General features: G+C 36.2%; 1 protein-coding gene and 1 pseudogene across 1 annotated transcript in view; both read right to left on the bottom strand.

The window, feature by feature from the left end:
- Positions 1–17,324, bottom strand: part of Klhl4 (kelch like family member 4) — a 70,180-nt gene extending 52,856 nt beyond the window's left edge. The window contains exon 1 of the mRNA XM_059250153.1: positions 16,742–17,324. Within this exon, the coding sequence (XP_059106136.1) occupies positions 16,742–17,163 (422 nt within the window). The 5' untranslated portion in view covers positions 17,164–17,324. The remainder of the gene's footprint in view (positions 1–16,741) is intronic.
- On the bottom strand, positions 541–1,778 carry LOC131899614 (tubulin alpha-1C chain-like; annotated as a pseudogene).
- Positions 17,325–17,829: the final 505 nt, after the last annotated feature.

Below are 17,829 nucleotides of genomic sequence, written 5' to 3'. Positions count from 1 at the left end.
CAGCTAATGTTGAAGGTGAAGTTCTGGAAGTCTGACTCACTATGGGGCTAAAAGGAATGGTAAGTATTCCTCTCCTTGTTCCTCACCCTCTCCTTCAAGAGAATCCACACCAACCTCCTCATAATCTTTTCTAGGGCAGCCATGTCTTTAAGAGGCTCACAAAAATTCCCCTTCCTCTGTGCCCTTGCCAACATATCAGTGCACAAGGGCACACTCGGCATACATCAGGTCTAGTTTGTGGTCGAGGTAAACCTAGACCTCAGCAATTGCTGTGGTGTTGCTCAGCATGCACATAGCTCTCGGTACCTTGGCCATCTCCCCACCATGTACCACAGTGCGAGGTTGATAATTAATGCCAATTCTTAAGCCAGTGGGGTGCAAGTCTACAAACTAGATGTTACTGCACTAGGTCTTGATGGTGGCAGTGGCAACAGTGACATCTGTGGGAACCATATCACCACTGCACAGCAGGCAGCTGATAGAAAGGGTCACATTTCACCATCTGGCTGGCTGGCTCAAAGTAGGCATTGATGATCTCTGCTACAGAAAGCTGTTCTGGTTAGACTTTCTCAGCTTAGATAACAGGGGCATATGTGTCCAGAAGGAAGTGGATTCAATGGTAGGGCACCAGATTGGTCTGGCATTCTGTCAGACCATCATTCAGGGACACATCAAATCAGAAGGAAGTTGTGATGGAAGACACAATCTAGCTAAAAAGGCAGTTAAGATTAATGCATGTTGAGGCCTCAATATTGAGGTTTCTAAGACAGATATCATAGATGGCATCATTGTCTGCTATGAAGGCAAAATCAGAATGTTACCGGGTGGTATGGATGATGAGTATGGAATTGCAGGGCTCAACAATAGCAGTGGAAATCTAGGTGCTGGGTAAATGGAGAACTCCAGCTTGAACTACTTTCCATCTTCAACAGAGAGCCACTCCATCATCAGGGAGGTTGAACCCAGAGACAGTTCCCCTCCCAAAGCTATGGAAAACTAGGAAGCCCTGAATACCTATGCACTAGTCTCTCAGCCTGAGAATTTGGTCCAAGACAAGGTTAATGATATTTTTACCAGTGGTGTAGTGGCCACAGGCATAGTTATTTGCAACATCTTCCTTGCCAGTGATGAGCCATGTGGGGTGGAAGAGCTGGTGGTAGATACCAGTATGTGTTGCTAATTAGTCAATAAATAAAACACTGATTGGCCATTGGCTAGGCAGGAAGTGTAGGTGGGACAAGGAGGAGAATAAAGCTGAGAAGTGGAAGGCTGAGTCAGAGAGACACTGTCAGCCGCCACGATGACAAACAGCATGTGAAGATGCTGGTAAGCCACGAGCCACGTGGCAAGGTATAAATTTATAGAAATGGATTAATTTAAGCTGTAAGAACAGTTCACAAGAAGCCTGCCACGGCCATACAGTTTGTAAGCAATATAATAAGTCTGTGTGTTTACTTGGTCGGGTCTGAGTGGCTGTGGGACTGGCAGGTGAGAGAGATTTGTCCTGACTGTGGGCCAGGCAGGAAAACTCAAGCTACAAGTATGAACTTCATCAATAACTGTGGGATCCATGTCTACAAACACTACCCTGAGCATATGCCTGCCTGTGCCTGTCTCACTGAAGAAGGTGTTGAAGGAGTCATCTCCTCCCCCAATGGTCTTGTCATTTGGCAGCTGGCCATTAGCTGGATGCCATGTTCCAGGTATTATAGCTATGAGCAGGCATTGTTGATCTGGACACCAGCCTGGCCAACATGTGTGGAGATTCACTCATGCATGGTAGTTACAGTTTAGGAGGCCAGGGTGACAGATGTGGATACTGGGTCCAGTTATACTCCCCAACAAGCTAAGAGTAGAGTTAAGTAACACAAGAAATTGTTGAATTGTTTTTTTTTTTTTTTTTTTTTTTATGAGAGCTGAAATTCAAGTTATCTTTATCTGGGAGTAAAACTTAAATAATGAATTTATAGTTTTTCTTTTGATTTAGAAGCATTTAAGTTTATACATATTTTACATGTGATTTTCAAAGAATTCCCCAAACTTTGACATTTCATTATTTTTAATCAATCAATTAATTTATTCATTTTAACATCCTGACTACAGCCTCCCCTCCCTCCTCTCCTCCCATTTCCTCCTACCTTTCCTTACCCTCCCATTCCACTCCTCCTCCATATTCACTCAGAAAGGGGCAGGCCTCCCATGGGCATCGGCAAAGCATGGTGTATCAAAGCTGCCATAAGACCAAGCACCTTCCCCTTTATTCAGGTTGAATTTCTTATATTCCATTCACTGTTTAGATTAATAGAAAATATTAGTTTTTAAACTTTATTATTCCAGAAATTAATTTTAGCAAATGATGTTTATAATAGACTAGATTATAGAAATCTCTCCAAATGAGAAATGAAGGGCTTATAAAAATAACAATTACTTATCACTCTATAGAATAACTCAGTGAATCAGAAATGACTAGGAGGCATTTTTTCTTCAATCCAAAGCAATGCTGGCTAAATTTCCTTAATTATTTTAATTTTCATAAAATACAAATGAGGCATTCTAAAATTATTCAGACATGTGAACTCATAATGCTAACATTTACTGAGCACTTGTGGATAAGGAAATATTCCAAAATTTCTCAATTTATTGTCTCAGCAAATACTCCACATAGTCATATGAAATATTTATAGCTGCACTTCATTTCATAGATGAGAGAAATTGAGGCTCACAGAGATTAAACAGTTCAATGGAGTTCATAATAGCATTAAATACCAGAGCTGGCACTTGGAATTAGATACTTTGCAAAGGCACTCAATAATACCTTTCTATATAGAGTTTGCAAGAAGCACAAATTTCATTTGGAGGGCAATAGCTTTTATGTTACCTATAATAAACATTTTTGGAAGTTGGTTTCCTTTATTTAGAAATAAATTCCATTGCTTGTGTCGACTAATTATTTATTCATCTAGCATATTAGAAATCTGATCAAAGTGTTTTCTTCTTCATTCTGGTAGCTTTATAAAAGCAGTGATGACTACAAACTGACACAGACTAGGAAATCAAACAACTAACTACAATGTCACACTTTGTCTGTTATCCATAACAATTACTCCTTAATCTCTACATTTGGAGCCAGTAGCAAAATGAAAAAATCAAAAGATGGGAGGAAAACTGGCTTGGATCTGCTTAGCAACAATATATATTTATAAGTCAGCTCAGGATTGACTATGGTAAAGCTGTCTTAAAATTCTGAGATATTGATTCAAGAAGCTAAATTTAACAAATTTCCATTTTGACTTTTTTAATGATAGATCATTGTGAAAATTAAAGATGTATTTACATAATTGTATATGATTTCAGTATTGTTTTAGGTAAAGATTACTTCACTATTGTTTATTCCTTGTTATTAGGTAAGCTGCACATGTGGAATCTCAATTAACTGGTTTCACATATTAGAAAATATCTGGAGATAATTTTCAGTTACAATAAAAGTCTGTTAATTTGGTAGAATTGTCTATATTTCAGTGTATCTATACTTTAAAATTTGAGAATTATTTCCATTTTTCCTGGAAAAATTAAAGAAATTGAACTTCAAATATGTACATACCAAGTCTTTCCTCTCCAAATGTCTGCAAATTTTACCTTGCAATGGCTTTCCCTCCACCCATACCTTCTACCTGCATCATGGAAACCAAAATTAAGTAGTAAATGGTAATGAAATACCACTTGATTGATAGAAATAGGCCAAGAGAGGACTGAATAATAAACTCCTTAGTAAGAAGCTTTATTTCATCTATAATGGCAGATATGAAGATTCTAGCCACTACCAGAATCTGATTAACACAGTGACACAATGTGAATTTTTGATGTGAAAAACTATGTATATGATAATAGTATCATAGTAATGGAGAGAGCTGCAAAAGACAACAAATCAGGTTTTATATTATTGTTAGCAGCCATAAAGTGTAAATTTGTACATTAGGTATATCAAACACACAAGATTATGGAGAAATTAGAAAACCGTGATGTGCCAGGTGGTGGTGGCACATGCCTTTAATCCCTTTAATCCCAGGACTCGGGAGGCAGAGGCATGTGGATCTCTGTGACTTGGAGGCCAGCCTGGTCTACAATGGGAGTTCCCGGAAAGGCACAAAGCTACACAGAGAAACCCTGTCTCGAAATCCAAAAAAAAAAAAAAAAGAAAACTGTCATGTATTAACAAAAGAGATATATTTATTTTAGTATAGAGAAGAGACATTAAAACAATAATACTCTCTGGGCAATATATATATATATATATATATATATATATATATATATATATATATATATATATATATATATGCCATTTATTAGAAATGATTGAGCTGGGTGTGGTGGTGTATGCCTTTAATCCCACTCAGAAGGCAGAGTCAGACAGATCTTTGTGGGCTCAAGTCCTGCCTGATCTACCTAGTAAGATCCACTAAATAGTAAAATTCCACTACAGGCACAGCCAGAGTACATAAAAAGACACAAACAAACAGAAAATGAAAATAAAAGAAAAGAGTGAAAAGGACACTGAATTTAGAAGAAACTATTATGACCTCTTTATTTCTCTTTATGGAATGCAGCAGATGATATATAATGCTGAGAATCCTCAGGAGTTGCAAATTACTGAGATAATAGCATCCAAATAATCTAAACACAAAATGATTAGAATGTCCAACCATTACCACATATGAGCATTCCTATTTATCAATATCTATACAAAATATACAGAATAAAATTTTTGTATTCTTGATTATTTTAATATTTGTTAATCTCATGAAAATTACAAGCAGTTATATCTATTTTAGGTACACTCTTTCAAGTTATTTTTAATTTGTTTTGTTTTATCTTTTTAACTTTATTCTTCTCTCATACATTACATCTCAACTGCAGGTCTCCCTCTCCCTCCTCTCCCCCCAGTCCCTCTCCCCCACATCCCTTCTTCCCCAGATCAACTCCTCCTCTATTTCCCTTCAAAAAAGAAAGAGAGAAAGAAATAAAAAGAAAGAAGAAAGTAAGAAAAGAAGAGGAAAGAAAAGAAAAATAGAAAAAAGAAAAAGCAGGCCTCCCAGGGATATCAAGGTCCAGTTACATCACTCTTGGGCGTATACTCAAAGTACTCTACATCTTACTACAGATGTACTTGGCCATCCATGGTCATTGCTGCTCTATTTATAATAGCTAGAAATTGGAAACAGCCTAGATGTCCATCAACTAATGAACAGCTAATGAAAATGTGGTACATTTATATACAGAGATATTATTGATATGTTAAGAAAAATGAAATTATGAAATTTGCAGGTAAATAGATGGAATGATACTCAACCATCCTGAATGAGGTAGCCCAGAACCAAGAAACACATATTCCTTTTTCCTCTTATTTGCAGATATTAGCTTTTAAGCTTTAGGCATGTATGTTTCAAGCATTTTTTTTTAATTTTTATTTTGCAATACAATTCAGTTCTACATATCAGCCACAGATTCCCTTGTTCTCCCCCCTCCCGCCCCCCTCACCATCCCCCCAGCCCGCCCCCCATTCCAATCTCCTCCAGGGCAAAGGCTTCCCCACAGACTGAGATCAACCTGGTGGACTCAGTCCAGGTAGGTCCAGTCCCCTCCTCCCAGGCCGAGCCAAGGGACCCTGCATAGGCCCCAGGATTCAAACAGCCAACTCATGCAATGAGCACAGGACCCAGTGCCACTGCCTGGATGCCTCCCAAACAGATCAGGCCAATCAACTGTCTCACCCACTCAGAGGGCCTGATCCAGTTGGTGACCCCTCAGCCATTGGTTCATATTTCATGTGTTTCCGTTTGTTTGGCTATTTGTCTCTGTGCTTTATCCGACCTTGGTCTCAACAATTCTCGCTCATATAAACCCTCCTCATTCTCGCTAATTGGACTCCCAGAGATCCACCTGGGGCCTAGTCATGGATCTCTGCATCCAGATCCCTCAGTAGTTGGATGAGGTTTCTAGCATGACAATTAGGGTGTTTGGCCATCCCATCACCAGAGTAGGTCAGTTCGGACTGTCTCTCGACCATTGCCAGCAGTCTGTTGTGGGGGTATCTTTGTGGATTTCTGTGGGCCTCTCTAGCACTTTGTTTCTTCCTATTCTCATGTGGTCTTCGTTTACCATGGTCTCCTATTCCTTGTTCTCCCTCTCTGTTGTTGATCCAGCTGGGATCTCCCACTCACCCAAGCTCTCTTTCCCTCGACCCTCGCCCTTCACTACCCCCACTCATGTCCAGGCTGTTCATGTAGATCTCATTCCATTTCTCTGTCGTTGGGCGATCCCTAACCACAGAGTTTAGGTAACTATTAAGGGACCAGCAGGGTGGAGGAGCACTTTTAAAAAAGGGAAATAGAATATAGCCCCACAAAGAGATAAAGGAGAAATGATAATAAGGTGGTTAAACGGGGAGCAGGATGGGAAAGCAGGATAAAAGAGAATAAAAGGAAAAGACACAATTCTAAAGGTCTTTTGAAAGGCCATATGAATGCAAACTATTTTAGAAGGTTCCTAAAACACACACACACACACACACACACACACACACACACACACACACACACACAGACATATGTGTTTTAAATTGGGTCAACACATAATAAGGGATACAATGCTCCAATCAGATATCTCATGCTACCAAGTAAAACCCACCATGCCAAAAATGGGTTACATATTGTTCAGCTGTTGGCCAAAGGGAACCCATATATCACCCAATCATTATAGGCTTTTGCCAACACTATTGACTACCATACATAACCTGATGGTACATCCCTGTTACTGATGACTAACACTTACGTATGTCATCCAATATGGAAATATTTAGCTGTACCCAGCTGGAAACTTCATGCCTACTGACTAGAGTTCATGGTTCTGGAAGGTACTTTCTACACTACCAGAGGAGAAAAGTAATCATGATTACCACCCAGCTACAAAGTCTGTGACCTACATCAACAACCTGCCTGAAAAATGTACTGATGCAATGATACAAATTTGATTGGAATAAATAGCTACTGCTTTATTGTATTAGAGACATTCCACGGTATGGAACCCAAATAAAGGACTGCTAATGAGGCCAAGAACAGACTAGATGGGTCATGGGCTTAGGGGAAATCTTACTACTATTATCCTGCTATAGGAACTTAGTAATAAAAAGACTCCTTATGACCTATTGCTATACCTGTATGTTACTGTGTCACTCAAGCCTCTTTAGAGAAGCTTCTTCTTGCAACAGATGGTAAGTAACTGAGACATTGTGCAGATAACAGTGAGTGGGAGCAAACAGCACTAAATGGGTTGTCTTCATCAAATAAGGATCTATGTAGAAGAGGATGTGGGAAGATTGTAAGAACCAGATATATGGTGAATGAATCCAAAGAAACAGTGTATTCCTGAAGCAGCCAAACTGGTGCACTTATGAAGTGACAGAGACTGTGGCAGAAAGCACAGGACTTACACAGGTTCAAGCAAGACAGAGTTCTAGCACTGAGAAGGGGTAGTTGACACAAATTCCCACCACTGATCATGAAGGCATTTGCAATTGATACCTGCTGGAAAAAGGAAAAATAAGTATTCTACAATAGAGTGTCACTGTGTATATCAACCACATTCCAGGACAGGGATAATGCCCAGGAGTAGTTGGCCTACACAAAAATAGTTTCAATTTATGTTTGTTGTATTTTGTTTCAGTTTTTTTTTTTGTCTTACTGGCTCTTTGATTGTTATGATTTTTTTTTAGTGCTTGATAGAGAAAGAACATAAAATTGGAAGCACAGAGAAATGGGGAGGATCTGGGAGGAGTTGGGAAAGGGATAGAAGATGACTAAAATTTATTCTATGAAAAAATACTGAAAGATATTTCAGCCACAACTACTCGTTAAAAGGAAAATAAAATATTACATCTCATGTGGTTTCTTTCATTTATTATGTAAAGGACCTACCGTCTTGACTGCAATATGAGAAATATTAAAAGATTTTTGCATAATTATCCAGAATTAGAAGCAATTGAAAAACAATAAGAGGTGCATCATGGGATATGTAGTATCTTCTTACCTTGCTTTCTTGCAGTAAACCCTTAAGGTTTAACTGGAGGAGAACAATAGAATGGAGAGTGGGTGATGGTAAAACTCATTCATATTGTGAGTAATATCTAGTAGTGGAATTGAGGACCTCTTTATACTTCACTATAGCATTCTAGCAAACTGTAACAAAATAGAATTCTTCATTTAAAAGAACATTAAAAAAAGTTAACCTTTAACGGCTGAGTCATCTCTCCGTTTGGCTCCAAACCCTTTGATTTACAAGAGTAACACACATGCAATATACACTGGTGCAGTAGTGGCACAAATACTGTGGAAGTAGCCAACTAATACCTTATTTGAGTTAAGGCTCACTCCATGAGATGGAACCCATACATACCACTGTTTGGGTGGCCATGAATCTGAGACTAGAAAGGCCAGGAACCTAGGAAATGCCAAATATTATTGCTTTGATAAAGGAGCATAGCAATAAAATTACTCCTAATAACATTCTGCCATGCTCATAAATTTGTTCATTATTCAGTTATCATCAAAGAAGCTTCCTACTGCAGCTGATGAAAACAAATACAGAGACCCACAGTCAGAAAATTTGCAAAGAGTGAGAGACCTCGGAATACTCAGCCCTAAAAGGGATATCCCCATCAAATCCCTACCTGAGGGCTCAAGAAATTCTGCAAAAGAAAAGGCAGAAAAAGTGTAAGAGCTACAGGAGATAGATGATGCAAAGGAATCAAGACTTTCTAGACACAACAGAGTAGATGCATATATGAATTCACAGAGACTGTGGCTTGTGCACAGGGACTATATGGTTCTGCCTCAGACAGGGTCCTAGAGCTAAGAGGAGACATTGAAACATGCCCCCATCCCTAACCTACACGCTATCTCCAATTGATATCCACTTGCAAATAAAAAGATAGTTTTCTCCAAGGGTGTCTCACTGGGGAAACAAACCGCTTGTAAGGACAGGCCCCATGCTTACTAGATGGCCAACAAAAATGAATTCAACACAATTTTTGGAGGTTCTTTGTCTAATAATGTCAATTCAGGGCTTGAAAATATATTTACCTTACAAGTCCTTTGTGCATGTATATCTTACACACACACACACACACACACACACACACACACACACACACACACATACACACGTGTCTTACATGTGCATTCTGTATACATTTTTAATTGAATTCCTGTGTGTGTGCACATGTGTGTCTCTGTGTCTATAAGCATTTCATATGCTTTACGTTGGTTATTATTCTTGGTTTTGTTCTTGTTTCATCATATTTTGATTTGTTTGCTTTATCTTATTTTGTTTTTATTCCTTAGACATATGTTTGTCTTCTAATAAGTGACAGAAAGGGTGTGGATCAGGATTGGAGAGGAGATGGGGAGGAGCTAGAAGTAGTAAGGGGAGGGGAAACCATAATCAGAATATATTGTATGAAATAAACCTTGTCTCAAATTCAAACCAACCAAAACCAAACACAATAGTCAAAAACATCCCAAATAGCAACTCATTTAGTTCTTTGCTCTCTATATTACTAACAAGCAGAAGCCAAACAAACAATAGACCTTGTTCTCCTGACTTTCAAATTCCACAGAATCTGCAAAGCTCCTCTTTTGTAATATACAACTTATATAGACTAATACCTACTTACAAATTGACTACCCAGAATAGGTATCTTTTTCTAAATAGTGAGCAAGGTACTTTAACCATGTCCATTCTCTAAAGGTTTGTGAAGTATTTTTATGTGAATATTTGATATGACAATTTTCCATTTTAAAATGGCACAGTTACTTCAAATACTTAATTCCACAGCATTCTCTGCACAACTTAATCTTGATACCTTCTAATTTCAACTATAATGCTAACTTCAGGCACATAATTCTTCAGAATGAAGGAGTCAAACAAGAAACTGAGAAAGGAAAATGGTGAGCATCCAGTCATTAGAAAAATGTGTTTACAGTTTGATTTTTTCCCCTTGAATTAGCTGTGGTCATTTTATAGTTATGTTTTACTTTGTAAATCTGTATAGTTCTTTAAAAGCCTTTTAAGCTCAGAAACATCATGATATTTTAGAGTAAGATTATCATGGGCATCTCAGTGGAAATAAAATGATCAAAATTCTATGCAGCAGTGTTGCTTATCCTTAGATATACAATATCTATGAAAATTTGCTATGGGACCTGGGGAAAATGAGGAAAACCTTTGAGTACGGTGACAGAACATGATTGGCAGAATAAATATTTGCAGCATATATAGGATTGTATTAGAAATCTTCCAAACTGCTCATCAGAGAGTTGAGTGGAACCCTAGTGATAATAGTACATTATTGGTTATTTTGTTTTTGATGCTGGAAAATGGAAACCAAATAAAAAACTTCACATTGTTGAATTTGTTTCTCTTCTTGAATTGAGTCTTTCCCTGTTTGTATTGTGAATCATTAGACTTCCTTCCATCTTCGCTGTCCTACACTAAAACAAGTTGCTGCTGTTGTAATTGCATTTAAGGTTTTTATGGGGGAAGTGTATCCCCTCTCCCCATTTTTTACCATTCAGACTACATTGTAAAATTCTTAAGGGCATGACCTTTAACTATTTGCTATTCTATAGCAGAACTTAATAAAGCCCATTAAATATCAAAGTGGCACAAGGCTTAAGTAATGCTGTGGACTATTTGTCAAGAATTTTCCTTTAGAAATACTATGAGTGAGTAATTGTGACTATAAATCCCAGAATTTCTCCAGGGAGCAGCCGATTGTAGTATGTTCTCTGTTTCAGGCTACTTTGCTGCAGTCTTTTTAGCCGTCAAGACTTACTAAGGGTGCTTTATTCTTTATATTCCTGTTGAGCTTTAAAGGTTAGCTTTACAATATTGGTGCCTTTTCTGCTTCTTTTACTCCAGAGTCAGACTTCCAGCTTTATAAAAATAAATATAGAGGTAAAAAATTTCTGATTTTTGCCAAATAAAATGAATATTAGTTCTCTTCAACTCCCTTTACTTAATCATATTTCTTGCACTACACTTATTCTTGCTAATAAAATTTAGATGTGAAAATAAAAAAATTGAGCCAACAAACTAAGTTTTAGCATCAAAATCACATCTCAGTTTCAAGGAGATGAATTCTAACAAACCAGGCCTGCTATTTTGAGCATTATTTGCTTCTTCTCGTTAAAACTTCACATTGTATACTAATGGACTAATAAACTTGAAACAGGAAGTACCTGAGATTTAAGATAGCTAATTATTAACCTAGAGATTTATAATTAAGCAATGTAGTTAAATTTTATGATAGGAAATAGAGCCATCTATTGTCATATGGTGTATCATTTTTCTACTATTGGCTTCATCTTCATTCAGAGTGGGATTAAAAGCACATGGCTTTTAGTCTGTAAGTCAGCTCAAAGATTATTTATTTTATAAAAGTTTTTAAACTTCTTACTAATAAGAACAAAGTAAGTTTATTCATTAACAATGGTACAATTTAGAAGTATAACATACCATGAACACAATTCCCAGAGAAATACCAATTATCCATGTGAATATGAACTTTACAATGAAAGTTTTTTCTTTGAAAGAATGAGAGAGAAAAAAAAATCATGTAAAAATTCTGTGTGTGTGTGTGTGTGTGTGTGTGTGTGTGTGTGTGTGTGTGTACCTGGAATACAGAAAATGTTGAAATAATGTACCATTCAGGTATGCCACTTCAAAATCAGCTGCTACTCTGTCCCTTTGCTATAAATCACTACACTTCATTATGGACTAGCTGATTATTTGCAAGTATTTATTGTTAATATACAAAAATGCTTTTTTTTAACAAGACGTTTTATTAATGGCAAAGTAAAAACTCTGAATTTTTAGGATCATGGTCACTTTAAGAGTTGTCATTGCTAACTGAAGCAGCACTGACCAAATCCACGAGGTTTTTAACCCTAAATTATCCATATGTTATATATTATTAATTCTTTGAACACTGTAGAATAAGCTTATGCATGGAAAGTTTGGAAAAGAAAACAGTGGAGCACTTGGGACTGTACTAGATAGATTTTAGCATTGATTTTTTAAAAAATCAATATATTTTTGTATGTTTGGAAAAACATGCACTATGTATATTACTCCAGATTACAGATACATTTGTATTTTGCTTGTATGAGAACACAAATGCAAGAGTACAACTTTTTATTATGGAAATCAGAGAGTCTATTGTAGGAGAAAATTGCACTGATCAATTCAACCTCACTATATTTTTAGGTACTGAGCCTAGCATTCAAAATAAACTGTGATAATATTTGTTGTAAAATGAGAAATGTTAAACATTATTTTGCCTATCAGTTTTAAAAATAGCACTATTTTTCCTTTTTGTTTCTTCATTTGTGCTTGCAAATCATCCTTCAGTTTTCAAATTGTCATTTACTGAAGATGAAAATTTGTTTCTAATGCATATAAAAGTGTATAACTTATACCTTAAAATAGCTTTTTAACAAATGAAGGATAATTTTTTTTTCTCCCAGATATTTATCAGGCTTCCTGTATACCCTAACTGTAACCATGAGTGTTGTACTGGTGATGTTTTATACACACATCATCCTATCCTGCAACTTACATTCATTTTAAAGAAACCTTACACTAATGAGGAATTAAAAGACATCTTTTACACTTTTTGATATAACACTCACTTGGACATCTAAAACTGGTTTCTTAAAACATGTTTCACACCTAGAAATAAGGATAACAATGATATTTTTAAGTCCATTTCATTTTAGCATTACTTTTATCTTATTAATATTACTTGTCACAACATCTCTTCTCTCACTGTTTCTGTTGAGCACTTTACTAGAAGATGCACTGGTATTTGAATGTACCTAGTACATGTCAGGCATAGGGTCATTGAAATCACTGTTTTGCTTTCTTGGAGCCTGCCTACCAATACTATATAGCTGCCTATTTGTTGTATTAGAAAGAATATTAGAACAAGTTTCATCATTTTCAATTCAGGTTTCTCCTTATGCTTAAATATTTTCTAAGTAGAGTCCATATTACAGATGGGTTTGGACAGAGAATAAAAGCCCATACTGAGTTTGTCTCTACATGAATATTTTGAAAAAAAAAATCTTGTACACTGTCATGTTTATGTTTCCTACAAAGGGCATATGTCTCTGTGCATGAGACATACTGTATGGGAGCAGGGTATCCAGTTCTCTAGATAGCACAATGCCACCATCCTTACAGGATGACTGAGAAGTCACCTCTGTGTCCAAGGGCCATGAATATGATCATAAAAACACCACAATTAACAATGCAATGTGAAATTTTTAGTTCATCATTTAATCTGAGGACACTTTGTACTTGATTCAATTGGTTATGTGGGGACATGTAGTACTGCTTTGCACAAAAAAAAAATGATGTATAGTAGTTAAGGGCTCTTCTGTGGAACAGGGGCAGTGACCTCTCACTTGCCTCGTATTTGTTAATCAGAAGCTTGGCTTCTTTCGTTGCACTTGAATCTCTGCTCAACTCTCATTGCTTCAGAAAACCTGTCACTGTCTGAAGGAAAACCTCATTTTCTACTCTTTCCCCTTTAATTTTCTTTAAGACCATTTACAGCTATTTAAATTTTATATTTTGGCTTGTTTATCCCCTCTCTTTCTGTCTATGAATATAAGTTCATAATATGTATATGTTAAGAAAATGGGTTATTTCTTTTGATTCCATTTTATTTCTAAAACCTAGAAGAATTCCTGAACACAATTTGTGGATTTACTTACTGAAAAATTCTGTTAATGCAGTTCCCATTTCCTATTCTATATTGATATTTACAATTACAACTACAATTTTTCAAGGCAAATTTCAATTGTAAAATAGAAAGTGTTCAGCGAAGACAGAATTTTGAGTCTCATCTCACACTCCCAAACTAGAAATATATACAGATTAATTTATCTGTAGAGTCGTCAGTTTTTCAAAACCATGTAAGTCCAACAAGATAGCGGCTTGATCTCCATTCCTTTTGATGTCTTTAAACTAAATAGCTCTTTAACTGGAAGCTTTCTATTAAGGTGTGTGTTGGTATCATAAATGTGTGTGTTGACACCATAAACATGTCACATTCATTTTATTCAATAACTGTTGTTTAGTATAATGTGGATTAATGTTAACACTGTAATTTCCACCTAAACATTAATACAATTATTTATTTAGGAATAATTAAGTATGGCTATAGCTTAGCACAGTCATAATGTAATATTAAAATGTTTATTATTGGAACTTTATGATTGAAACAAAGAAGAGAAAAATCTTTTCTTGAACTAGGTAGTTACACAAAAGTAAAGATGCAGAGTTGGCAGATAACTATCATAAAAATCAAATGACAAAAGAATTCAGAACTCTGATGATGGGAATACTGATATATGCATCCTCACAGTGATTAAACATATGGCAGTCATTCTTAAATATACTACATACTTGTGATTCAAGCTTGCAGGTATATTTTTGAATTTTTAAATTTATTATATCAACATATTAATAAAACTAGCACAGTGACTTTAATATCTTTGGGGAATTAATTTGACGTATTTTGTTGTACTAGACACTTATAAATCAGCTCATTATGGATTCAATTTTTATAATATTTACAGAAAGTGGAATGTCATAGAAAGCATTCTTTGCTGTGATATCAGAGCTCTCCCATAGTAGTTTAATGATTTCTCCATACTGATTGCTGTTTTTATTTTATTTCATTTTAGTCAAAATAATTGTATCAAGGATATGGCAGGCTGCTACCAATTTAGCACAGTCTTTTCCTCCAGTTCTGCTATCTTGCTACAGAAGAGAGAATTAAAGGAGCAAAAAATACAAAAGCTTTTCTTAGAACTCTCTTGAAACAAAACAGAAATTTATAATGGGCGGTAAGAAGATAATAAGACATAATGTTTTAACTAATAAGCTCCTCAATTTAGTCCTCCCCTTCTGCCTTGATAGTCTTGGCACACATATAAGTACTTCCTGTGTTTATTTTAAGAAATAATAACTTTCCTATGAAAATTTAATTATCAGAAAAATTCTTTGGAACATGAAGAATGTCAAAATAATAATGTACCTGTCATTTTCTTCTAGCATCTAATTTACTAGACTCATCTCTATTCTTTTCATTTTATTCCTAGGTACCCAAGAAATTTCTTAAGAAATGACAGTGGACTTTTAAAGTTTGTATATAGCAGAGTTAAATATATCCATTAACCTTCAAATTGTCAGTTAAAATGTTTGAGAACAGCTCACAGAAAAATACTCTGAATTGAAAAACACTAATTGCATATTACTCTGAAAGTCCTTTAGTTGTGCTAAATTCAGTTTTCAATCTTAATATTTATATTGTTTTCTTTAGGTAAAGAAAAAATACATATGCTCTCAAAGAAACACTTTGATATCTTAAAAGATCTATATTACAGGAGATCTAATATTGTGCCTAAAATCATTTCACCATTTTTTACCTTTGCATTTCATTAAGACCAAGTTCCTATATAGCTGTCATCTTGCATATGTGATTTTTCTCTATCATAATGTTGATATCCTTTATTTTCTTTTGATATTTTGATTTGAAATCATAGAAATAAGACAGCATTTTCTAAATATACTGAATAAACCCACATGATGAGGAAAATATCCCATTCCTTAACAGGAACACACTGTCAAGCATCTAAATTTCCAAGGAAGTTTGTATAGGTTCATTGTAGATTAGTATGTGATTTTTCAACCCATCAAAGCAGGTTCTTTATTCTACATCACTTCCAAAACTTAATTTCAATTCAAAACTCAATTATGACTTAACCAAATTAACAATACAAAACTGGTAATGGCAATACAAAAACAATGGGCAATGAACTAGGTTTACTTATACTTGACAATACTGGAGGATAGAATAAACATTTCTTGCATTCAAACCTTACTGATGAAATCAAGTTAGGATAAAATCACATGTCATAAGAATTCTACTCCAAAATACACATTTCATTTTCTTAGCTCATTTTATTGTCTTGAAAAACTTGGCATTTTCCATTTTAAAATCCTGCTAATGTGAGCAGCTTTTTATTACTTGCCTAATGAACATTTCTGTTTACAAACTGACTGTGAAAGTAATGCCACTTGAAATGACTGACTCTCGAATGCTAAGGAATTTTAGTATTCTTATTTAAAGAGAAACACAATTTTAAAACCATTACTATGTCCTAATCTGTAAACAACAATATGCTCAGCAGTTCAAGCTTGGATTTATTTTTGTCAAAGTTAGCTCTGTTCACAAAATCAGCAAGAGTTCTGATTTAATGCACTTGTTTAAACAATCCTCACTGTTGGAACATCTAAGCTTCTTAAGATATCTACAGAAGTTAGTCATTTAAAGGAATGTCTCTTAAAACCGAAAGAGAATTCTGAATGGATTGAGAATGTAAAGGAAGTAAACCTACCATAGGGAAAATAACTTTTCACTAATTATCAAAACAAATTCGTGATTACAGTGTTCTTTCATAGACTAGAGACAGGGGTTTCTTAAAGACCCTGATTGGCTGCTCACAAACTCAGAGATACTGTTAACACTTCTATTTAGCACGAAATAAGAGTCTTGTAGAATAAGTTAATCTAGGCTAAAGCTTTCACTTACATAACCAAAAACTCCTACCGTGCTCTAGAATCTTCTATATTGTCATCACCCATCATCTCCAAATCTCGTGAGCGCTTCTCACAAGCTTCTCTGAGCAAATTCTCCTCTGGAACGGCTTTAGGAGTATCTTCATTTGCTTGAAGATGTACTATCACGTTTTGTTGGTGCCAATTCTGGAGGATTCTTTGATGGGTAGGGGCTGGTCCTGGCACCGGCGTCAGTATATTGTGGTGGACAGGACTATTGCCTTTCTTCAGTCCGTTTCTGTCCCGTGAGTGGTTCTTCAACCTGCCCTGAACCGGGGTCCCTCTATGCTCATATCCTTCCTGCTGAAGGCAGCTTCCAGTGTTAGGCGATCCTTGAGAAGGATGACTAAACCATCTCCAGCGAAGCCTCAGGATCTGTTTCACATCAAACTCTTTCTTGCCGGACACTGACATTGTTGCCGGAGGAAAGACAAAAGCCTTCTCTAACAGAAAGGAAATGGAGCCTTTGTTATCTCTTGTTTCTCTGCCTCTTGTGTAGAACTAACAAAAGCACAAGTGCTGAGAGAGAGAGCAGTCTTTCTTGCTTTCTCTCCCCTCCCCCTCTGCCTGTGATACACTGTGAATACTTCCAGCCTAGCTGAAGCAGAAAGCTGCCGCTAACAGTGGAGGTGGGAACCCATACTGACAGGATGATGAGGTCAGACCTTAAACAAGTAAATCAGCTTAGCACAGGAAAGCAGCTACCACAAACACACTCCAGCTGCTGGATTTGCAAACTCACAGCCCTCACGCCTGAACTCGTAAATATCTAACCCAGCTTCTTTGATGCCAAAGTGCATAGCTGCTACATAAACCCAGGCATGTGAGTAAAAGCAACCTGTTTAAAGTCACTTCTACATCCCTCCTGCTCTCGCCCACTGTCGTACTCACTCTCAGTAGCCCACTTCCAAAACTGTGCCAATTTGTCCCAGGAGAGTTTGTCATAGTGAATTCATTATGATCTATTTTGGATTCTTCTTATGTAAAATTTGAATATAGCTCATTAAGGAAAAGCGACGTATCCTCAGTCCCCTTATGCAGATCTGCAGTTATTATATGCAAAGCTTTTCTAAAAATGTG

This window comes from Peromyscus eremicus, chromosome X (assembly GCF_949786415.1).
Source record: "Peromyscus eremicus chromosome X, PerEre_H2_v1, whole genome shotgun sequence".
Taxonomy (NCBI): Eukaryota; Metazoa; Chordata; class Mammalia; order Rodentia; family Cricetidae; genus Peromyscus; species Peromyscus eremicus.
Note: the sequence above shows the minus strand (reverse complement) of the source record. Positions and strands in the feature narration are given on the sequence as shown.